General features: G+C 41.8%; 1 protein-coding gene and 1 pseudogene across 12 annotated transcripts in view; one reads left to right on the top strand and one right to left on the bottom strand.

The window, feature by feature from the left end:
* Positions 1–25,307, top strand: part of TBC1D1 (TBC1 domain family member 1) — a 294,222-nt gene that overhangs the window by 149,419 nt on the left and 119,496 nt on the right. For 8 of the 11 annotated variants that reach the window (XM_081303872.1, XM_081303874.1, XM_081303876.1 and 5 more), the window contains 6 exons: positions 886–1,014; positions 2,559–2,645; positions 4,517–4,797; positions 6,634–6,795; positions 7,439–7,558; positions 8,503–8,642. In XM_081303872.1, coding sequence (XP_081159998.1) covers positions 886–1,014; positions 2,559–2,645; positions 4,517–4,797; positions 6,634–6,795; positions 7,439–7,558; positions 8,503–8,642 — 919 coding nt within the window. The remainder of the gene's footprint in view (positions 1–885; positions 1,015–2,558; positions 2,646–4,516; positions 4,798–6,633; positions 6,796–7,438; positions 7,559–8,502; positions 8,643–25,307) is intronic. The other 3 variants (XM_081303877.1, XM_081303878.1, XM_081303870.1) reach the window with 1 other exon arrangement.
* LOC308654459 (small ribosomal subunit protein eS6-like) lies at positions 10,733–11,478 on the bottom strand (annotated as a pseudogene). Its single transcript has one exon. The product of its transcript is annotated as a small ribosomal subunit protein eS6-like (transcript).

The following is a 25,307-nucleotide window of genomic DNA, read 5'->3' on the forward strand; positions in this document are numbered from 1 at the left end:
CAAAATATGAATTGATATAAAAACCAAATTTAGGAGACTGGTTATATGGAGGGTGGTGGCTGTTGACCAGGAGACTTCAAGGATGTCTATAATACTTCCTAGTAAGAGGAAGAGGCATATAGAGTAGATAGTAGGCATGGAGTAGATAGTTGACATTTGTTGAGGTCCAGTCTGCTTAAAGCGTTTTAATGTATGTCAGTTTATTAACATCTCATAACAGCTCTGTGAGGAAAGTTCAGTCTTCAAGTGATGGAACTGAGATGGCCAAGGCCACATGGCTGGGGACCAGAGAGAGCCATTTGATCTGGGTGTCAGCTCCAGAGCCCCTGTGCATGGCAATGATAGCTCAGCCAGACCTAGGTGGTAGCAAAGGTATTTGCTACAGTAGTCACTCTGCTTTTTTATATGCATGACATATGTAATAGCTACAATGAAGACTATGTTGGAATTCAGAATAGTAGGGCATTTGCTTATTTGTGTGTTTTTCTAATAGAATTGTCCAGCTGGAAGCAATCAGGTAAGAGTCCATATTAAGATGCAATTTAATTTAGGATTTTTCATTTTTTTTAACATACCTCCTTGTTAATAAGTAGCAATAAACTTCATTTAGTGGTTGTCAAACTCCTTTATGATTTCAGTTTCACATTATTGTTAGTTAAGGGAGAGGGAACTCCTCTAATGGACTTAACATTTCTTCATTTTATTTGGGATAATCAAAATAAGCTTTCGAGGACAAATTGTCTCCTGGATCTATAGGCATTTCACTAAGGAGCAGATGAGAGCATAGGCAGATTCAGAATGATGGCCTGGTTCCAAAAAGATGAATTCTAGAGGTTCTTAAGGAAGCTAAAAATCACTTAACTTTTCATGGTTTTATTTTTTCAGGCATCACAGATTGCAGCAGAAAATATTGGAAGTGAATTGCCAGTCAGTGCCACTCGATTTAGGCTAGATATGCTGAAAAATAAAGCAAAGAGATCTTTAACAGAGTCTTTAGAAAGTATTTTGTCCCGGGTAAGTGGTTTAATTTCTTCTGATTTAAGTTAAATCACTTTTTAAGAAAGTGTAAGATTTAATTCTGTGCTTTTATTATATCAGTGTTAATCATAAAGTATAAAAAAATGTACAAGCTTTTTTATGTCTTCTAACAATGTTATCTACATTTTAAATTTGTTTTTAAATGTCAGTCTTTTTTGTTTTGGTACTGGGGATTGCAGTAACCCTGTGCCAGGGGCCAGTAACTACTGAGCCACATCCTGGCTCTTTTTACTTTTTGTTTTGAGACAGGATCTTGCTAAGTTGCTTAAATCCTCACTTAGTTTCTGAGGCTAGTTTGGAACTTGTGATCCTTGTGCCTCAGCCTCCTGAGTTGCTAGGATTATAGGTGTGCCCCACCATGCCCAAGGTTTAAAAAGATATATTCTCCAACCTTTTGTATTCTATTCCATGGGATTTTTTTCCCTCCCCAAATAGTGTTTTTCACTGGCCAGTCCTTGAACAGAGCACAGATGATATATTTGGTGTGTGTTCTGTTCTTCCTGGTATTACTAGTGACACCTTAAAAAACCAGTTTCTGTGGGCTCCTGTTGTTAAGTGTTTGGAACTGTATAGAGGGGTCTGCCATCCACCTCCTGTTGGTGAAGTAGTATTGGAACACAGTCATGTTCATTCATTTTTCTATTGTCTAAAGCTGCTTTTTTGCAAAATCAAATACTTGCCACAGACAAGATATTACTCAGAATGCATAAAATATTTACTTTCTGGCTGGTTACAGAAAAAATTGACCAACTACAGCTGCATAGGAAGAACAAAGTACACATACTCATCCATCTGTGATTTCTTTAAGAAATCATTCCCTCCCACCACCACCAACCCATTCCAGGTGTATACATAGCCTTGATAGCACATCTGAAAAATCAACATTCAATTTTTCTGTCTAAGTTTCACACCTTTTTGGAGCTTGCACTATTTTATTGTGGTTCTTTGTGATTTTATGACAAATCCCCTTTGAAACGTACATTATTTACTTAAAGAAAATTAAAATGTATTTTGTTTGAGGATATTTCTGACAAAATTTGTAACATCTCCTGAGATAATTAAACATCTCCTGAGATAATTAAAAACTGTCCATTTATAAAACAAGGGTTGGAAGGGCTGCATTCGAGAGCTTCTAGAAGGATAAAAAATAGGTTTCAGGGTATGGGCAGCTGGCTGGTTATGATGATATGTGACTTGGGAGAGAACAATTGAGAGTGCTTGTTTGAGTACTTGCTTTTCTTTGTACATGGATTGTCTTTTTCCAGCCTATTTTTCCTGCCAAAGGACTGATCCACAGTGTGTTGGAATGTTTAGCCTGATGTGGTACTTAAAACAACAATTAAAAAAAAAAAAAAACAGAAATGTTGATTTTTTTTTTTTTCTTAATGTCCGTAATGCTTAGCAGCAATTCTCAATGGATGCTTTTTTCTTGAGTTTATATAAATAGACCAACATGCCTGTGGCTGATGCCTTTGCATCAGCCTCAGGGCTCATAATTCAACTGTCTTTTCTTCAAATAGGGTAATAAAGCCAAAGGCCTGCAGGAACACTCTACCAGCGTGGATCTGGACAGCTCTGTGTCTAGCACATTAAGTAACATCAGCAAAGTAAGCACATATCTCTTTTTATGACACTGGAGAAACCAAAAGTTTTTGCTCATCTTCTAACTATAGGTCTCTATTGAAAAGAACAAAAAAATATCCTCATACCGCCAATTCCCCCAAAATTTGGTACTTCCAGCCTTCTTGGTGCAGGTGGAGGGGCTGGTCATGTAGTTCTACCATGACAAAAGTTTTACATTAAAAAGCAGATGCTGTTCCATAAACAAAGAAATAAGATCACAATTTTAGACAATTAAGCTCTAATTCATCACAATGTAGCAAATGAATTTTCTTCCCAAGTAGATTTTTTAGTAATAAAAATAATTAAAATAGAGCCTCAAAAGGGGGTTTGTGAATTCAGAGAAATATACAACTTAAATTCCTGAAACTTTAATTTATCCTCTAGCTGGCCCCATGATTGTAATCATTAATGTTTTTCTAAATAAGCATCTGCCACCAAGCACAATTATAGCAGTGAACAGTTCTCTTTGATAACAAACCTGGATATAGGTCCTTGTCTCATATCCTTCTTCCTAGATATTCAGGCATATCTGAACCTGATTCAACATCATAACTGCCAAAAAGTGGGGTTTGGGGTTTTGCTGAAGAGGCCAACTTTTCTTTCTGTTATTAGAGTATGCTCTGATGCAAGAATGAGGAATTTTGTGGAGGCCAGCTCCTTACCACAGGAATGGTTTAAATTCTTCTGTGATCTCTTCTAGATATGTGGCTTTCAAAGTTTTTAGGCCATAACCAAGAATAAGGAACACATTTAATGTTATGTAGTTCACAAACATGTTTCTACATACACATGAAATTGAAAGTCCACAAAATGGGTATTTACTTTGAATAGCATGTAATATATACTTGTATTTTTTTGCCTTTTTTATTTAGTGTGTATCAAATGAAAAGGTAGAATTGGGTTCTCCATTCCACCATTAAATGAACTCATTGCTTTTCTGTCTAGTTATACTGATGTATCTGACCCTCTTAGAAATTTTAGTAGGGGCCTGCTGGTATACTTTGTCTTATTTTGTCATTTGATAAAAATGTATTGGCCACTGCTGTGTCCTGGATGCAGTGCTGAATACTAGTGTGCATAAGTGGTAACGGTTCATTCTCTCAACAGCATCTTAAAAAATACAGTGTTAAAATGTTGCTGTGATTATTAATGTTTGAGAACTCAGTCCTGTGCGGTCCTTAATGAAGCAATAACTTGCATTTGTATAATATTTATAGTACACAGAATACTTCAGCTGTATTATCTTATTTGTTTTTTTGAAATAGGTAAAATTTTACTGTACTTTCTTCTCTGTAGATAAGAAAGTGAGGTACAGGAAGAAGTTGTGTGCTTTCTTCTAAATCATGACAATTACCTATAGAGAGAGATTCTATAATCTAAGAGTAATATAAGATATAGATTTTAACTTCAAGATTACCAAGTGAAACCTCAGCACTAGATCAAATTCAGAGAGAGCCTTGAGGTGTGAGTAACATTTGAACGTGCTTGGCAAAGATAAAGAAACTTGATGAAACAACAGAGACAAGGGGAACAGCACTCGTGCTACTTACAAGCAACAGGAGAGTCCTGTTTTCCAGGGCGAGGGAACTACTTATAGTGTTTCTACTCAGGACAGCTGTGTTATGGATGATGGTCTTTATTCTTGCTTTTGGGCATTTCCACCATTTCTTCAGCAAACTAGCATCTTGTCTCTGGCAAGCAAGTATTTAATGGATCTTTATGTCATATTTTTGGTGGCCACTAGAAAAAGTTCTAATCAAATGTGTCTGCGATGTTTTTCTGCACTGGGATTAGAGATTTCTAAATCCCACAAATCCCCCGTAGAGTGTCTGATCTGCTGTCTGTCTGCTACCAGGAGCCGTCTGTGGGTGACAAGGAGGCCTTGCCCATCTCTGAGAGTTCCTTCAAGCTCCTTGGCTCTTCAGATGACTTGTCCAGTGATTCAGAGGGCCATTTCACAGAAGAGCCTGCTTCGCTTTCCCCCCAGCAGACCTTCAGGAGGCGAGCAAACACCCTGAGTCATTTCCCGGTGGGATGCCCAGAACTTCCAGAGCCCACTCAGGGCTCTCCAGGGGTCTCTCAGAGAAAACTTATGAGGTATCACTCAGTGAGCACAGAGACGCCTCACGAACGAAAGTAAGATTTGTTTAAAACATAAAATTTGTTGTGTAAATAGCTGGGATGTGTCTGACTAACCAGGTAGGCGGGTCTGGGGGATGCTCACTGGGTGAAAGAGAAACCTGAGTCAGGTTTACTCTTGCTTTAAAAAGATAAAACTGGCAGCAGTGATGTGTTCTCAGTTCCCCTAGGAAGTGTGCAGATAAGAGATGATTGCTACTTGTTCAAGTATGGGTATTGTCAGGGAGTAGGTAAACTAAGCAGAATGGTCCTTAACATGTAGCTGGTAACTTGGTAGCTGATCTTTACCAAATTGGCAAGTGGGTGAGCAGACTCTCATTTGGAAACCTAGAAGCAAGCTGTGTTAGAATTGAGGCACAGTATTCATACAGGCAGAGTGGGAGAGACAGGCTTTGGATACTGGGGTGGACTCAGCAGCCTGGGTCCTGTCTCTAGATCTGTCTTAAGCTAGTTGTGACCTGGGAAAACCTTGGAATAGATGTTGTCTAAAATTTCTTGCACTCAGAATTCTGGATTCTTGTAACAGGTTTACAAAGTTTAGTAATTGGGCTTCAAGTGAACAGTTGGAATTTTCTGGTTATAAAGAAGGGTGAAGAGCATGGTGACAGAAGTTTTCCCTGTTCCTTCCAGGCACCTTAGTGATTAATCTTAAGTGCCAGAGACTATGAATAGATGTTGAATAGATACAGAATACCTCTAAAAATCTCTTAAAAGCCCTCAGAGGTAAGTATGAATTAGGGCCATACCTGTAAACAGTGGCTGCCTTCCTCTGGTGACAGCAGCAGCTCCAGGACACATGTGGGGCTTGTCTAGTTTGTCCACAGGTAGAGGAGGTTGATGCAGCCGCTTGAGTCTGTGCAGTGGTGTTTGAAATGTTTCAAGAAATGACATGCATTCATCATCTGGGACTCATGTAGCAGAGCCTGTGGGCAATGTTCTCAGTCACCCATTGGAAAGCATGGCTGGTTCTTTGAATTCAGCTGGACAACTGTGATCACAGAAGGAGGTCTTCTGCCAGCAACTATTTAATAAATACATCGAGAGCGGCACAGCCTGCTTAGCCACATAGGTTTCCATTGTTTCCCAACACCCTTTCCATGTACTGCTTCCTCTCTGCTTAAACTCCTGTATACCCCCTCCTCTCTTTCTGGCATTTTTGGTGGTCATGGAAGCCCTCCCACCTGGAAAGTCCTGGTTCTCTTGACAAGTCTTCTTTTGCACACAGCTAAAGGTGCCGCAACTTAGTTTCACCATTTTTTTCTTTCTCCTTTAAGAAGGTAGCTTTGTGCAGGATCATGTCTGACATTGATGATGAGAAGATATGGGGCAGGGAAATGTCTGACTTTCTCTCTAGAATGGTCATCTTGCTTTGTTTCCCTCTTGCAAACCGTTTTCTCCTGTCTGTAGGAAATAAGACATTGAAATTCAGGGCAGGATACTGTTTCAAAAGGAGATGTGTTTTTAAAACCTTAGGTGTTTTTTTTTTTTTTTGCTTTGTTTTTGTTGTAATTTTAGATTTTTTTCCTGTCAGTTGCCGGAAATGGAGTAGAGAAAAAAAGTCTAATAACACTGGGAGCATAGACAAGTGGGAAACGATCAAGAATGGCCTTTGGTACACACTGTTTTTACTAGAAATTGTCTCTGCCGGGGAGAGCAGAGATGAAGAGAAGTGGAAAGAAGCCCTGTGCTTCTGTATAGTTTTTACTGAGACATGAGACAAGGCAGCCGTCTGTGCTCCTTCCCTTTGTTTCCTTCCTTCCTTCCTCCTGCTGCAGTCCTCCCTTCTGCCTCCTTTCCCCCTCTAACCCCGTGCTCTCTCCCATTGCTGTTTAGCGTGGACCATCCACCTGTGGGCGAGTCTAAGCCTTGCTCAGGCCAGCCTTCGGCGCCTGCTCCTCCACTTCGTCTTAACCCCTCCGCCTCCTCGCCAAACTTTTTTAAGTACCTAAAACATAATTCCAGTGGAGAACAAAGTGGGAATGCTGTGCCGAAGAGGTGAGCACACTCGCATGGCAAGCTCAGTGTCGTTTGTCTTTGCTGGGAGTTCACACTGGCTGAGCACTTGCCCTTTGGGGGTCGGGGGGATGTCCACACAGCACTTCCCAACTATCACTTGTGTGTGTGTGTTTAGTTTTGTTTAGAATGGATCTTACTATTTTCACTGTTAAATTTTGCTATTAATTTTTTGAACAATATAAAAGTAATCTTGATGACAGACTTTGTATGTACTTAGTTTCATATTCCCCTGCCCTTGGTGTGCACATACAGACACAGTTGAACAGCTTTAACTGTGTTCACTACCATTTGTGCCATATCAGAAACTTCCTGATTGTCAGGAAAATTGTGTTGTTTTTTTTTTTTAATTTCTTTTTCTCCCTGGTTTGAAAGGAAGATTCATTTGGAAGGTGGACATATTTTTTAAAAAAAAATTCATTTATTGATTCCATTCATTTAAAATTGAATCTTATTGACAGAAAATGAAAGTTGAATCTTATTTGTAAACTATTTTTAATTTCTTACCTGGTCTGCTTAGCAGTAGAATGAAAATGTGTGTTTTTAAAATTCTGAAGCTTATATTTTTTTACTTTGTGTGTTTATATTTCTTTATCCTAAACTCTTTTTCTGACCAAACTCTCAGCATCTCGTACCGTAATGCCCTGCGGAAAAAACTTCATTCTTCCTCCTCTGTGCCAAATTTTCTAAAATTTCTGGCTCCTGTAGATGAAAATAACACCTCTGACTTTATGAACACAAAAAGGTAGGGCTTGAATTAGATATATCAAACCTGGATGTTATAGTGTTGAATTGTCAGATATATGGGGTTATTTTAATTTCTTATGCCATTTAAAAAAATCATTTGAGCTAAATCTATTGTATCTTCTTTCTCATACATTTTTTTCTTACTGGGTGTCTTTTAAAAAATGTGCAGTTGACCTGCTCTCCAGTTTTGACTGAAGTTTTCTTATTAATGTCATCTTCAGTAGATTCAGTGTGAAGCAGGGCTCTGAGAGCAGTGTTGCTGGGTGGGGCGTTTGTGGCTGTCCTAAATTAACGTGTCTGATCTATAAGTTGGGGAGATAGCTTCGTTGTGTGTCCATATTTAAGGGTAAATTACAACTACTTCCCCAAGTGGTCCTGTGAATAGGAAGGAGGTTTAGGATTAAATTGTATTTATAATATTGACAATTATATTTTGTAGTTTTAAATACAAAGCAGTCACTGCCAGCAAGCAACTGCACAATTGTTGCCTAGATGGTTCTGTGTAGCTAAACTCAGTTTTTCATTTTTGGTGGCAGTTTTGGTGATGTAGACCCAATGGAGGCTTGTGCTGAGAACACATGGATGGGGTCCTGGGGCTCTGGTGATAGCACCCCCTGTAGGCAGCTTCTGTTTTCTGAAGTGGCACCAAGGAAGGCCCAATTGGAAGCTGTGACCTGTGGAGCATTTCTTAACACCTTTTCCAAGAAATTGTTTCCAAATAGAAATTGTTTCAGGGTGTGCGTTCTCACTCTTTTCATGCACTGTAGGAAAGTAGTCATTTAGGAGTATTGAGCACTGTGAGCATGCTGTAACTGCTATGACTATCAAATTATTTATGCAAAAATAACTGATAATTTAGTGTTCTGCTTTTAGAGAAAAACAATTTTAAAAAAACAGTAATGATTTCTTATCAGTCATAAATTCATTACCTTGTAATTTTAGGGACCTTGAATCCAAAGCAAACCACGTTGGTGACTCTGGTGGGACCCCAGTGAAGACCCGGCGGCACTCATGGAGGCAGCAGATATTCCTGCGTGTGGCTACCCCACAGAAGGCATGCGACTCCCCTGGCAGATACGAGGGTAAGGCCACCCTAGAGGGAAATGAAGGAAGAGTGTCAAGACCCAGGAGGCCCCTTGTGTTGGCGGAGGGCAGAGAGCTGGCCACTTCGGCATCTGGGAGGCTGAGGCAGCTCCAAAGTTGCATGTGGGGAAGGACATTAAAACTCGCTTAGGGTAATAGTGCTCCCACGTTCAGGTGCTCAAAGCCCAGGTGGTGGTGAAGGCCCCACTTAGATGTCAGCAGCCTTCCCCAAATAGGAGCTGTGAGCTAGAACAGGCTATCTAAATTAATTACTTGCAGTCTGGGATTAATTATGCCTTTTACCACACCAATTGAACCAAAGGAGCATGATGTCATTACTCATACGTTTTATAAAAATATTTGAAATTCATAACATTGGAAATAAAAATCAAATTGAATGTTTCCAACAGAAAGTTCACTCCTGTGATATAGAGGTCCCTCTGTGCTCCTGGCACTCAGCTTCTCTTTCCTTATCCCCACCTTGTGGGGGCACCATGGGTGGAGTGGCCACTCTGCCAGCACCTTTCTGCTGTGGCCCCTAGTGGAGCTACTGTGCTGGGTGGAGGGATTTTGATTCTTCTCCCTGCCTGCCTGGGCAGGGATAGCAGTGCCTCAGTCTTCCCATGCCCACTGGAGGAGCCCACAGGCTGCAGAGGGAGGGGGAAGCTGCCCTGGAGGAGGAACTGAGCATGTTGAAGATGTGGGTTTTAAAATGCTTAGTGCAGTGCAGGCGCTCAGCTTGTGGGTGGTGCTCCACAGCTCACCTCTGACCTGCACATGCCCTTGGCTTCAGCCAGAGATGCCCAGCATGAGCTGATGGCTGTGGCTGGCTGTACTTCAGTTACGGAGCCTCCCCCTACAGGGAGTTCCCGCAGGCTTCTGCCTCAAGTGGGTGTGCTCAGGTGTCTCCCTATTGGCCAAGGTCTGGCACTGAATGGAAAGTACAGTTCTGAGTGTCTGTGTGGACTTATGTGCTGTCAGTCTCTCTCTCCTCCTTCCACATTAGTTAGCATTGGGACTGGAGTGTGGAAGAGGGGAGGGAGATTGATTTCTGTTTGTGACTTTTCTTCTCCCAAATCAGTTGTCTCCCAAATCAGTTCATTCTGTGCCACTGTCTGCTCCCCATCCTCAGGGCACAGAGATGCCAGAGCCTTCTGCTGTGGTCTGTGACTACTCCATTTAGTCCTCTGAAGCTGAGGGAAAGACAAAGACAGTTGAGAGGCCCTGGGGCTTCTTTCCCCAGAGGTCCTAGGGAGTCTGTGCTGTGCTTCGCAAAATCTCTGCTTCTGGTCAGTGTTAGTGGCTCAACCCATGGGCAGCTGAGGCTCATGTCTTGGGCATGAAGGTCATACATGTGTGCTGTGGAGAAGCATAAATCGGTGTCTGGTGCTCAGAATGACGGACCATTCTGCATTTGTGTTCTGCTAGTGTACACTTCAACTAAACAGCCAGGAAGCCTGGAGGTGAAAAACTTGAGGCAGAGGTACTTGTACTGTCCTTTCCTTTTCATCCCACTCAGAAAATACTACTAGAACCAACCACCAGAAATTTAAGATCCACTGTTTGCTTAGCAATAATAGCACTACTGAAGGATAAATAGGATTGTTTTTAATTTGGGAGTTCTGATTATGAGATAAGTGAAAACCTGGCAAGAAGGGTTATTAGTAAGGAGTATGGCTCCAACTAAATATTGAAAGAGGAAATAGGGAGTCGAGCAATGTGGATGGAGGTGGAGAGATTAGACTGTGCAAATATCATCTCCAACAGAGTTAACTTGTCCCTTACTCAGGGGCGTGTGACTTTTTCTAGGTACAGTCTCCCTGTGAAGTAATTAAGTTGCAAGAATCTGAATTTTACACTTTGGAAACCTGTCTGAATGAGGTGGGAGGTTAATCGGTATTTAGGAATTTACTTGTTTGTCTAATACCTGCAGGCAAACATTCCCAAATCCATCAGACTATTTTTCTTTTAATTTTTATTTTCCAGTGCTGGGGATTTGTGAGTACTAGGCAAGTGCTGTACCACTGAGCTATATCTCCAGCCCCCCCCCCCCTCAAGAGTTGATCTTATTTGTTACTCTTAAAAATTGTTATTTTTGACAGGACTCGGACTTAGAAGTAGAAACTCTTAGAGAGGACAAGCCTGTGTCTCTTGGCAATTGGTTCCTGGCATTTTTCTTTGGCTTTCATTCTCTTGGCCAAAAGTTCGACATATTCTGTAGCCTCTTCCTTATTCTTCTTGGTACACTATTTCCTCAGAGCAATCTGGTGCTTGTGTTGCAGGACACATGGAGTAACAAGATGCTGAATCTTCAGTGCTTTGGTCCTGGGTTTTTTGCCTTCCTTTTTTAAGGGTTTTCTGACCGCATATTGGTAGACATTATCTTCCTTAAGAGAGGTTGATAAGTTTGCAGGTTTTATTAGCGTTTTGGATCCCAGTTTATGAGGTGCAGTAGTATCTGTAAGTCCAGGAATATCCTTCTCTTCTTTTTTTTGTGATAACCAAGTTGAGAATGCTCAGATTGGCATCCACAATGCCACCTCAAACATATTTGTGCTTTCTCTCTCCTGTTCACCTTGGTCCATAACAGGAATGCCCCTTACTCAGTAGCAAGTGAACATAGCCAAGGGTCAGGACACCCTGTTCCATGGGGAAACCTTGTTTGTCCTTCCTGCCACTGATTCAGACCACGTAAACTTCCCATTCTTCACCCAGAGCATCAGCAACAACTTCTGTGGCTGTATACTTTTCACAAAAAGTATGAAGTAGGCACTCATCATCTACTTCATTGAGTTTCTGGCAGCCAATAGCTGGGAAGGAGATATTCAACTTCATCTTGGAGCAGCTGATCTCCCATAAGGCACCACAAAAAAGAGCTCTGTTTTCTTTTTTTAATTCAGCAGTGACCAGTGGTCTTTTGTAAGAATTCCAGTGGGGTTGTAGCTCAGTGGTAAAGTGCTTACCTAGCTTGTGTGAGGCCCTGGATTCTATCCTCAACACCACACAAAATAAACAAATAAAATAAAGGTATTATGACCACCTACAATTAAAAATAGTAAAGAAAAAAAAAAAGCCAGCTTTCAGTTAGCAAGGCCTGAGACGGCAGGATTTAATTCTGAACCTCCAAGGGGTAGATCTCTTTTCTCAGGTAGGCACTAGGTCAGGTGCCCAGCAGGTTCTACACAAAAGGGAAACTGCATTATAAGTAGGAAGTCACCAATTTTTACTCGAACACTTGGGAAGACAAATGTTTTTGTAACAGAACAAACACAGATCATGAAATAAATAGGATACTAAAAGCTACATGGTGCCTTAAATTTAAAGCACAGGGCTCACGATGCTTTAAGTTTGTGGCAGCCATTTACAGTAATTGCTGTAGAAATCCAGGAAAGCATGTTGTCCCTTCTTGGTGCTGTGGGTTCTTTGGGTGAAAGATTCTGAGAATTTGAAAGGACCATACTTGGTAAACTATTCACTCCACAGAGGGGAGTGCTAGTCAACCATGGCGACGCTGTTGCAAGGTTGGGAGTGTGTTTGGGGCATAGCCAAGGGCCCTGAGTGCTTGCCCTCTTTCAGAGTCTTGCTGATGAGCTACCCAACCATTTGCTGAAGGCAAGCAGGGGAAATGCTGGCATCCCTATGAGACCTCTGGGAATCTAGTTAAAAGGCAGATTCTGATTCAGTAGGTCTAGGAGGGTCCTGAACATCTCCATTTCTGAAAGCTCCCCAGTGATTCTCATGTATCTGGTCCACTTTGAGCAGCAAGGGCTTACTTACAATAAACAGCTGCAGTAGGTCCAATCCAGATCTTCTAGTCTTGGTCTGCGCCTCTTCATTAGGCTGCTCTAGGACTCAAGGGACTTCCTGTCTCAATCCTCAAATCATTCTGGATTTATCAGTGACGTTTTGTTTTTTCCTCTTTGCCTTGCTGGGGATGGAACCCAGACCTTGAGCATGCTAGGCACGTGCTGTACCAAAAAGCCACACCCCTAGCCATCAGTGACCCTTTTTCTGAGAAGTGTTGTAGATCTGGAGAAGCAAAGAGCCAGTGTGGTGGGGGAAATGCAGTGATAAGAAACACGTGATAGTAGATAGGAAGGAAATTTGATGATGTGCCAAATGAAACCAAACCTGTGGTGCTTTGCCTTTCTGCTGCCATTTCCCACTGTGGGGAGTTTGGGCTCTGGATGGTACTGAGGGCACAGGACGCTGCAGGTGTTTGCTTTCTTACCCCTGATCTAACCTAATTGTCAGGCCAGCTACCAAGGCTGAAAATCAGCTTCTAACTAGAGATTTGACGGTACTTACATTCCATAGCCTCTTTTCCCAGTATATCATACTAAAGAAAATTCATTATTGTTAAGAAATAATCATTATATAATTGATACATAATAATTTAACATATTACATATATGTTAATATATAATTGACTCTGTGAGACAAAGGAGCTGGTCTAACTTTATATTTTGAAATCTCTCCAGGTGTCTGTGGTGCCCAGTGAAAAATTGAGAACCACCAATGAAAACAAAAGGGTCATGTAATGATAATACAACATAATATATTATACGGCAAAAGGCAGATCTTTTGTTAACCTGTGTGCCAGGGAACAATTTTAGTCTTAGTCTAATATCTAATACTTCTCATTTAAGGATTTCAGATTATATGTTGTGCATTTTACCAACAACAGAAGCTTTCAAAGTTTTATGCCTTGGGGAAAAAAAGAAAAAGACCGAAAACCTCTTTTCATAGAGATAAGAACACTGTACAAGCAAATAGTCCAGTGAATAAAAGTTCAGCGGTTTTCTGTGTTTTGAGTACTGCTGTATCAATATGCCCCATTTATGGTAAGGTTAAGTAAGTCTAGTAAACATTAGATACAATTTTGGATATAAACAGTAATGAGAAAAGCAAAGTATATAATCTGAATGTTATGATGACTATTATTGTAAAAAAAAAAAAAGTCAAAGCATTGTATGGCTGTGATTTTTGTTGTGTATAGCCAAATTTGTAGGAATTTATGTACATTTAGGAAATTTTAATGAATGATATTAGTAGAATAACAACAAATAAAACTCTTTTTTAGGTGGTACTGAGAATCAAACTCAGGGCACTTTACCAATGAACTATATCCCCAGCCCTTTTTATTTTTTTATTTTGAGACAGGCTCATACTAAGTTGCTGAGGCTGGCCTCAAACTTGTGATCCTCATGTCTCAGCCTCCCTAGGTATGCACTCTTGTGCCTCACCACAAGTAAAACTTTACTGAAAAATATAAGCACTGTAGTGACATCATATCTGACCTTTTTATCTTGATTAGTGCTTCTCAACTTTTTGCTGGACCTGCCCCTTTATCTCATGGAGTCATGGGTGTGGGTATGGGACCTGGCATGAGTAGAGGCTTCCTCTTCCTTTTTACTCTTCTTTCCTTTTCTTCATCTTCCCTTCTTCCTTTCTCTCCTTTCTCCACCTCCCTCTCCAGAATTCTGGTCTGCTGCTTTAGTCATCCTCAACCCAGTAGACCTCAGGGGTGACTTGAACAACAGTTACCACTTGATGGCAGTGTTGCTTGTCTTGATGGCCCTGGCTTCTTTCCAGTCCCCCCAAAAGTGTGCTTGCTTCCCCTGCAGCCCCCGTGTTTTTATTTTGGACCTGTTGTAATATTTATAATCCTTACCCATTTGCAACGTATTCTTGAATAGAGGACTACATTCTGAAATTGAGATGTCTCTTTTTCTACAGGGCTTTATGGCCTGGCTAAACTAGGAAGAAAAAGCTCGTCTCCAGTTGCCAGCAAGACATATGCCTTTTTAATAAAGCTTGTTCTTAATTTGCTTTCTGTATAATTTTGCTTTTCTCTGGTGGATGAAGACCAGGTTCAAGATAAAGTATTGCAAGCCAAGAATCTGATTGTTGATGGATTTCTAGAGTTAAAGCAGTAGATTTTCCCCCATGTTGTGCTTCTTGGCAGGTCACTTGAGAAGTCGGGGAAGCCACAATGAATGGCAAGGTTTTACCTCGCCTTGTTGTTTTTGTGCCTGTAACACTGTAAAGGTAGCAGTGGTTGAGCTTTTCCTGATGAACCACTGACAGTTAAATAGCTAGTCCTTGAGCTTTGTGTGAGGTCTGGAGCTACGGGCTGGGCTAGGAGGACATCATCTTGTCATTGCTGTTTGGGAACAGGCTTTTGGAGGCACTGGAGTTGGGTGGCCTGGGTTTGAATCCCTGACCTTCCATCAAGGGGTCAAGTGACAGTGAGAGTGCTTACTCCCTTACAGCTGTCAGGGAGTTCTTCCATAGGGTGTCCATAGTGTGTCACTACCCACAGGATAAAGCCCAAAGTGGAAGGTCTCATTTGTCATTTTCAAACTTTAATCTCTAGGCACAGGGAGCCATGAAGTATTTAAAGCAAGGGAACAGCAAGTAGTTTGGAAATATTTTCAGGGGAATAAAATTTGTAGGCTGGTCTGGACCCAAAATAGCTTCAGAATCAGGGTTTGGATGAGGTGAGGCCAGCAGGTTTCCTGGGTGCAAAATTTAAGGTGCTGACCCTGTCCTCACAGCTAGTGGCTCCTGACCTACTGCACTGCAGGTGTCTGCTGGCCTGGTCCTGGCTCTCCCCACTCCTGTGCTCTCTGTGCTTTGTGAGGGATGCTTGGATTAGTTTTCCTTGCCAGAAAAGCCTTGTTTTGCTTAAAAAACAGCTTTATTATTATTATACTAGTCACCCATTTAAAACATACCATTCAGTGTTGTTGTTTTTAAAGCGTGTTTGCAAAATTATGCAATCACAACAATATAATTTTAAAACATTCCTCTAGAAGAATCTTCTGGCTCTCATTGCCCAATCCACTATACCAACCCCCATCCTCACCCCATCCCTGGCCAATCACAGATCTACTTTCTGTGTTTGTGTATTTGCCTATTTTGGACATTTCATGTAAATGTGATTATACAATATGTGGTCCTTTGTGTCTGGCTTTTTTCACTTAGCATAATACCTTCAGTCTTTCTCATGTTATAATAGTTATCAGTACTTGATTTTTTTATGGGAATTAGTATTCTGTTGTATGGGCATATTATATTTTGCTTATCCATTTATCAGTTGATCGACATGTGGGTTAGTTCCTCTTTGAGGATGTTAAGAATCCCACCATTGTGAACATTGATGTGAAGGGTGTTTTGTGGATGAAAGTTAAAAAAGAGTTTTAAGTGTGAGCTGGTGTGGAACCTCCTTTTCCAGAGGCTGGGCGGGGCTGGTGAGGCCAGTGTGGCTGGGAGAGACCTGGTTCACCAGCTGGGCTTCCCTGCTGGCTGGCTTTGTTTGCCTTTCTTCTGCTCCAGGCTGAAAGGGAGGGTGTCTTGGGTCCTGGTGCTGCCCTCATAAGCACACAGGAAGCCAAGTCCCTGGGGAGCCTCCCTGGGGCTCCCATAGCTTGCCCTTGGTCCTGAAAGGCAGTCAGAGGGTCACGGGTTAGTGGCATTTGCGTGGAGCTACATTTATCTCAGCTGTTCTCAAGCTGAGTGTGCCCCGGAATCCCCTGGGACCTGTGGAAACATGTACTGCTGGACCTCACCCCAGTCTCTGATTCTGGAGCTTGAATTCTCTTGGGTAGAACCCTCAAGTCCTAATGGCTGATAAGCACAAGAACATCCTATTCTGACCTAAACTCTGGCCAAAAAACAAATACTGAGTGGATTATCAGTAAAATAAACAATGGATTGAAAAACAAATGGATCCTATAGCACATTTTGAGACAGCCAGTCAATCCTATTTTCTTTGCCATGAAACTAGTCAAGTATTAATAGTAACATTACAGTTTCTATATCATGTGTTAAGCGTTTAATATCTGAACTTTCAGACAATTAGACTCGACCAACATATTGGAGGTGTCACTGCCCAGTTTTTAAGCAGTGGGGCTAGAAGGACTAAATAAATGTGCCTATGACTCCCACATCTCTCAGTTCACATAGCTCAGGTTCAAATTGAATGAGCTTAACTCCAAATCTACTCTCTCAATCACAAAAAATGAACTGCTAACAGTTTTAGGAATAAATTAGCGAGGAGTTTTGACTGGTTTGCTCACTTATATTAGTGCTTGTGCAGCAAAAGACTGAGTTACAGTAAGCACATGTCTGTGTTGGAAGTATTCTAGAATTGAGTGTTAACGCTTGCTTGTAAAGTATTTGGGGCATTACTTGTAATCATAAAACTTTAGCAGAATTAGAATCTACCTAGTTGGATGGTTTCTGTTATTTATACTTACTTAAATGAGAGAACGTTGTCTCCTGGAGAGGGCAAGTTCTTGTGCTTCCACTGTGCATGAGCTCTGGCAGCTCTAGGGTTACAACTTCAGGCACAGTCATGGAGCTCTTGACTTTGTAAAATTCCTGAAATAAAGCCAAGGGGTGCTTTCTTAATGGATTTTTTCCAAGTAAATTTGTTTTATCACTTTCATATAAATGAAAATATTTGCAGCGTTGAGTCCTAACAAGATTTGAAACCTCATTCACTAAAGCAAGAACATTGTAATCGTGGTCTTGCATAATTCTGAACATGATCCTAGTGCCAGACTATGAATTTGATACTTGAGAGGATGATAGGCTTCCACAGAAAGGTTAGGAGTGCGGTCCCTTCCTGCCCAGGTCTTTAGCTTGAAGACTCTGTTGAGGACTGTCTTGTGATGGGAGGTGAAGTTTAGTCTCACTTAGGTGCTCTGGGTTTGGGGGTTGTACTTTGCAGGAGCATCTTCCCCTGTTAATGAGGGAAGGTTTCTCTTGTCTTACTGTCACTGCGTTTTCTCTTGCAAAGCTTCTGTTTAGGGCTGGGTGAGGGCAGGGTAGACACAGTTGGCTTCTTCAGCTTCATGTGTGAGACTTAGGTTGAAAGTTGGAGGTGGATTCTTTCCTTCCATGGCCACTTTGAGTTCATCATCCTCCCTCAGAGAAACCACTCTATACCTTATTCAGACTTTTCTCCCATTATCCATAATGCTGTGGCCTCGGTCTTGTGTGGTGTCCGTCTGCAACTGCATTGGTCTGCATACAGTTGTTCTCTCAGCACGTGGCAAAGTCCTTGGATTTCCACTGACTGGGGGTGGGGAGGAGGTTCCTTCTCACCTCCTATTGCTCATTTTCTTTGTCGTGTAGTTCTCACATGGTCCAGCACCTCTCTTCCCAAATCGACATCATTCTGAGATTGCATCAGACCGACTGCACATGGGTGTCACCAAAGAGGGACTAATTTTTCTCCCATAATTAGAAATCTGTAATGGTAGAGCAGAGCTGGTTTGGTAGCTCCATAATGTAGGTCAGCCCCTCTCTCTTTCTGTTTCATCCTCCCAGATGCCTCCACTTTCGGGTTCCCCTCCATTTCCAAGCAGAACAAGGAAGGAAGTATCAAGGAGGAAAGGGTGACCCCTCTGTATCCAGAGAGTGAGACTGCTCCAGAAATGCCTGATGGACTTTCTTGTGCATCTCATTTTCTGAAACCATGTCATCTGACCAGCCACAAGGGGGCTAGGATGTGTTGATTTAGGGCTGGGTACCTTGCCACCTTGTCTGGTACTTGGGAAGAGGGGTGGAGGGGGCAGGCTAGGGGTCCGCTGCGCTGATTGTGCAGAATATGATGCTCTTCTCTGCTGTGCTGGGTTCCTCAGGCAGCCCTGGTTTGGGATAGACCATTTCCATTGCCCAGAAAGTTCTTCCTGTTCATTTTCTCTCCTCTGTCTATACCCCACCCATGGTACTTTAGCACTAGAAGACTTTCCAGTGTCCTCTTCAGGATCCAGTGCCACTGTTTCTTTCCCACAAGGGCACGTCAGTCTTTCTATTCCTGTTGTCCCGTAAGGGCTTGTGTTTGTCCCTGTTGGGGAGCTTCTGATCGTGCTGTGGGTTTACACATTGAACTCCACATCTGTGCTGTCTAGTATAGTAGGCACACTATCCACATACAGCTGTTTAAACTGGAATGTTAACTAATCACACTTAAATGAATTAACAATTTTATTTACTCACACTAGCCTCATTTCAGATGGTCAAGAACCACAGAGGGCCAGGGGCTGTTGTGTTGGAGAGCACAGCTCTACAATGTTCTGACATGTCAAAAGCTCTCCTGGACACACGGCCTGGGCTGATGAACTCCCTGAGAGTGCCCCTCCCCGACTCTGCCCTTCAGAAATGCAAGTGCGGGCTGCAGGGTGGTGGAGAATTGCACTGGCTCCTAACTGAAGTAAACTTTGGGCAGAATTTTTTAAAAAAAGATAGCCTACAACCCACATCACTCCTAAAAATAATGTTGCTGATTATGAGTATGTAAAAGGTTTCAAGTGTACCACTTTCAAGGATTCCTAAAAGCAAGTGGTGACTTTGAAAGTCATCTATTCCAAACCTTTTTATTTAACAGGTGAAGAAACAGGTGAGTGGGTTGGGTGGGGGGGTTGGGACCCACTGAATGTTACATAGGCAGTCAGTGGTAGAATGGACTGGAATCTTGGCTATCATATCTGCATTCCCGTTTCTTTCCATTAATCCCTCTCTGATTAAGTATCAGCATCCTGTTTGTTTCCCTGATTGAGTTCTATGAGACAGGAAGCTGTTTTCAGCTTCTGAATTACCCCGCATACCCATTGCATGTAGGCGTCGCTTGGGGGACGCTCAGGAAACAGCTGAGTGTAAGCCTGTTTTCAACAGTGATTGTTCAGTTCCAAGAGTCAAAAAATGACTCAAGCCAGTGTAACCAGAAGGAGGCTTTAGTAATCAAGATAAAGGTAAGAGCCGAGAACTAGGAAGTTGTCAGGAATCAAGGACGTCTCTGGCTCTCTCTTTGGAGTCATATCATTTTTTTCTTCTATTCCTTTTTTTAAAATATTTTTTAAATTATGTATTTTAAATTTTATTTTATTCTAATTTGTTATATATGACAGCAGAATGCAATTCAATTCATATTACACAAATAGCCTGGTTGTGCACAAAGTAGTCACACCACTCGTGTTTTCATACATGTACTTATGGTAATGATGTCCATCTCATTCCCCCATCTCTCCTACCCCCACGCCCCCTCCCTTCTCCTCCCTCCCCTTTGTCCTATCTAAAGTTCATCTATTCCTCCCACGCTCCCCCTCAACCCCCATTATGAATCAGCATCCTTAAATCAGAGAAAACATTCGGCATTTCGTTTTTTGGGATGGGCTTACTTCACTTAGCATTGTATTCTCCAACTCTATGCATTTACCTGCAATCTTCTGTTCTCTTCTTTATTCTGCACGCCAGTTCTCCCAGCTCATTTACCCCTTGTATGATCACACCAGTCCTCAAGCTGTATGACCTCTTAGCTCTGGAGGCATCCATGTACCTGACTGCTAATCTGTTTGATTGCTGATCTGTTTGATTGCAGATTTTGAGAGGGAGAACTGATTGGCCCAGCTCTGGTTGCTTACCCAGGGAATGGTGGGAGAAGTATGGTACCACTTGGCAGCAGGACCCACCCAGCTGTCATCTGGCTGTGAGAGTATGGAGTGGGCCAGAGCTGGGAGGAGGGGCATAGCCCCCTGCCACTGTAAGTTGGTGTGATGTTAGTAATTATATCATTTACCAACCAAAGGCAGGGGACAATGAAAAAGCCTTTAGCTTTTTCAGTTGATGGTTATTCTGTAGTAGGTGAGATTGTTCAGGGGTAAGTAGTATGAATTTCCTATTACCTGAAGGACTTGGATAGAGACTGGCTAACCCCCCATCAAAGAACAAATTTTGCTAGGAACAAAGCTTAATTGATGTATTTATTCCATAACAAGAGTTTGGGATTCTTTGGGCAAAATCGTTTTCCTGTGGTTCCACAACCAAAGGTGTTCAAGGTGTCCCTCAAGGAGAGGACCCCACGGAGCCCTTGTTGAGCTTACACCATAGACCTGGGCCACAAACTGGTCTAAGCATCAATGGTGTGAGGCCTCAACATGCTCTTGCATCTGCTTAAGTCTTACCAAGCCATTGAGAGCACTTAGTGCATTTGCAAAATCCAGCTTAAGCCTGGTGGGGACAATGACATTATCTCTTCAGAGCCCTAGGGCCTGCCATGGAGTTTGGCTCATAGATGGTACTTGATTTCTGCTGGTTAAAGGAATATACGATTTTGGAATTTTAACCAGTTATAGGTATTTTTATTATAAAATTATTTATTACAACTACTTAGATTATGCTATGTAAGAAATAACATACATGGAGAAAGATACAGAGAAAACACTGATGTTCTATAGAAATTTTGAGATGGTATATGATGGGTGGTATTTTCCCTTGTCTCATTTTAAAATTTATAATGTAATAATGCTTTGATAATAGGAAAACTTTATGCGTAATTAAGAAATACATTTGGCTTACATAAAGTAGCATATTTCTATCACAAGTCATGATGCTATCAGGTTTTCAGATTTATTAAAAATGGAATTGATTATAAGACTATTTCTTTCTTGTGGGCTGGAACTACAGATACTTATTTGGGGTCCCCCCATTTGATCCGTGGAATATTAAACTTGGGGTGGTCAGTAATTTGAGTTGTGAAAGTGGCAGCTTTAATTTGCAAAAATCAAACCCCTAAGAGAGGTGTGACTAAGTGGCAGAGAGATGGGGCTTGGGAATGTTGTAACTTCCTCTTTTGGCTACTGTGACCTTTGGGAGAATGTCCCAGAATCTGAGGTCTTCACTTAAAGCAAGCCTCTTGCCTCCCATGCTCCCCTTTCCCAAGCCAGGGAGTTTTTCAAGCAGGGGTCCTGTGAGTTTTCCCACTGCTCCTTCCAGCCTGCACTCCCTTGTTTTCTTGATATGTCACGGGCAAAAGAAAATGAGTAGTTCCCATTGTGATGAATATTTCTAGTAATGGCCTCGGCCACTTGAGGGAAAGAGTCCTGTGTAACTTCAGAAAGGCCTGATGGGCTGAAGTGTCTTGGTTAAGAGTTAGAGTTTTAAATTTTCTAAAGTGGTAAAAAAAAAACTTTTGTGGTAAAAAACACATAGCCTAAAATTACCACCTTGACCATAAATTTTTAGGTGTAAGTGCACTGGTGTTAAATATATTCACGATGTGGTAAATGAGTCTGCAGAGCTTTTTCATGTTGTAAAATTGAAATTCTTTTCCCATAAAACACTCTCATTTCCCCCTCCCCCAGCCCCTGGCAGCCACCATTCTGCTTTCTGTTTCTGTGAGTTTAGCTATTTTAGATTCCTCACATGAGCAGAATCATGCAGTATTTGTCTTCTTGCTTTGCTTTATTTCACTTAGCATAATGTCTCCCAGGTTCTTGCCTTTTCCTAAGGCTGACCTATGTTCTGTTGTAGTACATGCCACACTTGTTTTGTGCATATATCTGTCTGTACATTTGCATTGTCAATCTCTTGGCTCTTGTGAACAATGCTGCTATGAACATGGGTGCCAGTTAACTCTTTGAGATCCTGCTTTTGATTCTTTTGAGTGTATACCCAGAAGTGGGAGTGCTGGGTCATGTGGTACTTCTATTTTTAATTTTTTGAGACACTTCTTTACTGTTTTCCTGAAAATTCCCATCAGCAGTGCCCAAGGATTCTGATTTCTCCACATCCTCACCAGTGTTTATTGCTTTCTGATTATTTTGACAGTGGGCATCCTAATGGTAGGAGGTGATATCTCATTGTGGTTTTGCATTTCTCCGATGATTGGTGATGTTGAACATCTTTTTATAACCTTGTTGGCCATGTATGTGTTATCTTTGGAGAAATGTCTATTCAGGATTTTATGCCCACTTTTATTTTGTGTGTGTGTGTGTGTGTGTGTGTGTGTGTGTGTGTGTTGCTGAGATTCGACCCAGGGATCCACACATGCCAGGTACACACACTACAACTGAGCTGTATTCCCAGCCTTTTAATTTTATTTTCAGACATAGTCCTGCCAAGTTGCCCAGTCCGACCTTTAACTTATGCTCCTCCTGTCTCAGCCTCCCGAATAGCTACAATTATAGGCATGTGCCACTGCACATGGCTTTGAGTATGACTTTTAAATCAGACCAGCCTGAACTTAAATTCTGGCTCTTGCATTTGTGACCTGTTTGGCCAAAAGCAGTTGCTTGACTTCTCTGTGCTGCAGCTATAACATGGTACAGTGATAGCACCCACCTCATAAAGGAGGGATGTGGGATCAGTCAGTGAAAGCTGCTTTCCCCACATTTCCTCCTCCAGAAATGACAGCCATTCTTTCCTACGCTTACCTCCTTCACTTAAAAAAAAAAAAAAAAAAAGTTCCTTTTAGATATACTGACATTAGAGTGCATTCTGACATATATACATGGAGTATCACTTAGGATCACATTCTTGTGGTTGTACATTATGTGGAGTTACGTGAACGTGCATGCCTGTATGAACATAGGAAAGTTATGTCTGGTTAATTTCCTGTCTTTCCTATTCCCATCTTACCTCCTTCACTTTTAACATCACATTTAGGACTTGTAAGTTGCCCAGACTGGTCTTGAACTTGCGATCCTCCTGCCTCAAGTGTGCATCATTGCATCTGATCATAACTATTAGTTTTTAACAATTATAAATGGAAGTTAATGTGCTGAGATTTGCTGTATTCACTTACAGTTAGTGGAGACTTTCAAAAGGAGATGTTGCCTTGTCTAGTAATTTTTTTTTTATAAACTGTGATAATGTTTTAAGAAAACATCACCACAAAAACAGTTTTCAAAAGACATTTGAACTTGAGTTGTCCACGGATTGCATTTAAGCATTTGGAATATATCAGGGTTTTATTTTTGTTTACTTTTTTTGTGATGGGGCCTCACCATGTTGCCTAGGCTGCTCTTGAACTCCTGGGGTCAAGGGACCCTCTCACCTCAGCCTCCTGAGTGGCTGGTGCTACAGGGGTGTACCACTATGTCAGGTTTTAAACATATCTCAGTGTACTCCCTTTTATGGGGCAGAAGCCAGCTCAATGAGTCTGTTTCCATTTGCTAGATGAGAATGTGGAAGCCTGAAACCACTCACACCACTTCCTGGGTGCTTGATGTTCTGGACCTCGGAAGGAAAATCGCTTTACCAAGTTGATTGAGGCAGAATACTGGCATTGTGAGGAAAGCGGTTGGGCTGGGGTTTCCCAGGTGGAAAGGTCATATTTCCACATATACCCAGTGACCATTGTGGGAGTTGAGGGAAGAACTAGGTTCACTATTTTAAACCTCTTGTTTCATCTTGTGGACTTCCCCATCCCCTCTCCTCAGCAAAGCACAAAAGTATTTCCTAACTTTTAAGTCATGGGCTTCCTTTCACAGATTTCGACCTTAGATCACATCCAGATAAGCATTGTGCAATGGATGGGTGGGGCTGGGTTTCTCAGTCCCATATGTGTGCGAGGCAGAAGGAAGCAGCAGAGTTTCTAGCTGGAGTTTTTAACAATTAGGTCCTTGTTGGCCACTGAGGCTCAAGACCTCTCCAGGATGGCTGTGCAAGCAACAGCCCAGACAGGGCTTCTTTGTACTTGTGTGGATCACTGAATGCACCTTGACCATTCCTGCTTCTCATGGTCCTGTGTTTCTTCTCTGTACTCCCCATGTCACCTCTCCTTAAGCCCCTTAGAAAACCATCTGCTTCTAATTCTATTTTCTTCCTTTCCCAGCAGTTTTTACCAATGTCTGTCCAGCATGGGGCTGTGATGTGACCCTGTTGATTTTTTTTTTTTTTTTTTTATATACAGTTGACAAGCTTCCAGTGCCCTCTCAGAGATTTAAGTGTGCATGTCGTACTCTGACCTCTGTGTGAATCAGTCATGATCTCCCACCTTCTGAGCCTTGCCCCTGCTTGGGTGCACTCAGACCTTCAGACAATGTACCACATTATGATGCTTTAAAAGTTGGTAATGGACCATGGTGATGCACACAGTGCCCAGAATACAGAAGGAAAGCCTCATCTAAACATACAGCAAAAAGTCAGTGGAAGATGAGAGGGAGAATATAGGAAAATATTGAGTGCTTATGTTTGGGAAGTAGGATGATAGATAACTTTTCCCTTTAAAAATATACACACATACATGTTTACTTTTCCTATGAGGTCATTAAAATTGTTTCTTTTAAAGGGAAGGAAAAGCCAATCAACATGTAGAAACCTCCTGGACTACAGAGAGGAAAATTGGGCTCTTCTTGGAAATTGCCATTTGGATTGTTGTATCATGTTACCAATAAACTCAGAGTGGGGACTCTGACTTCTCCAGCTGAGTTCTCTGTCCTGCAGTACACAGTGGCCCCAACCCTTCCTTGCCCAATGACTGCCACTCAAATCCAGGTTCCATCTTGCAGACCTCGATGGCCATGATAGTTGTTCATGTTACCTCTCATTATGTACCGTCTTTATCATCACATTTTGAAGGCACACCAGTATAGTTTTGGGTGAAATCCCCGAATTTGCAAAGATGATATAGACCCAACTCCTCACACGATGAGGTAGATTTGTCGTGTGTCATTTAACATAAAGCTACACACAGGGCACAGTTGATTCACAGAGCCCTGCCCTTGGGATCAGATTGAAAGTGGGTTTGACGCTAGATAAAGAAGTGTGCAAGTGTAGTCAGGGAGATGAGAAATGCCAAGGGAGAAAGAAGGAGAAGTGTTGGGTGCAGTATAGAACCAAGTTCAAGGTTCTCCTTTCATTGGAAAGCT

This window comes from Spermophilus citellus (assembly GCF_964194105.1).
Source record: "Spermophilus citellus genome assembly, chromosome: 8".
In the NCBI taxonomy this organism is placed as follows: Eukaryota; Metazoa; Chordata; class Mammalia; order Rodentia; family Sciuridae; genus Spermophilus; species Spermophilus citellus.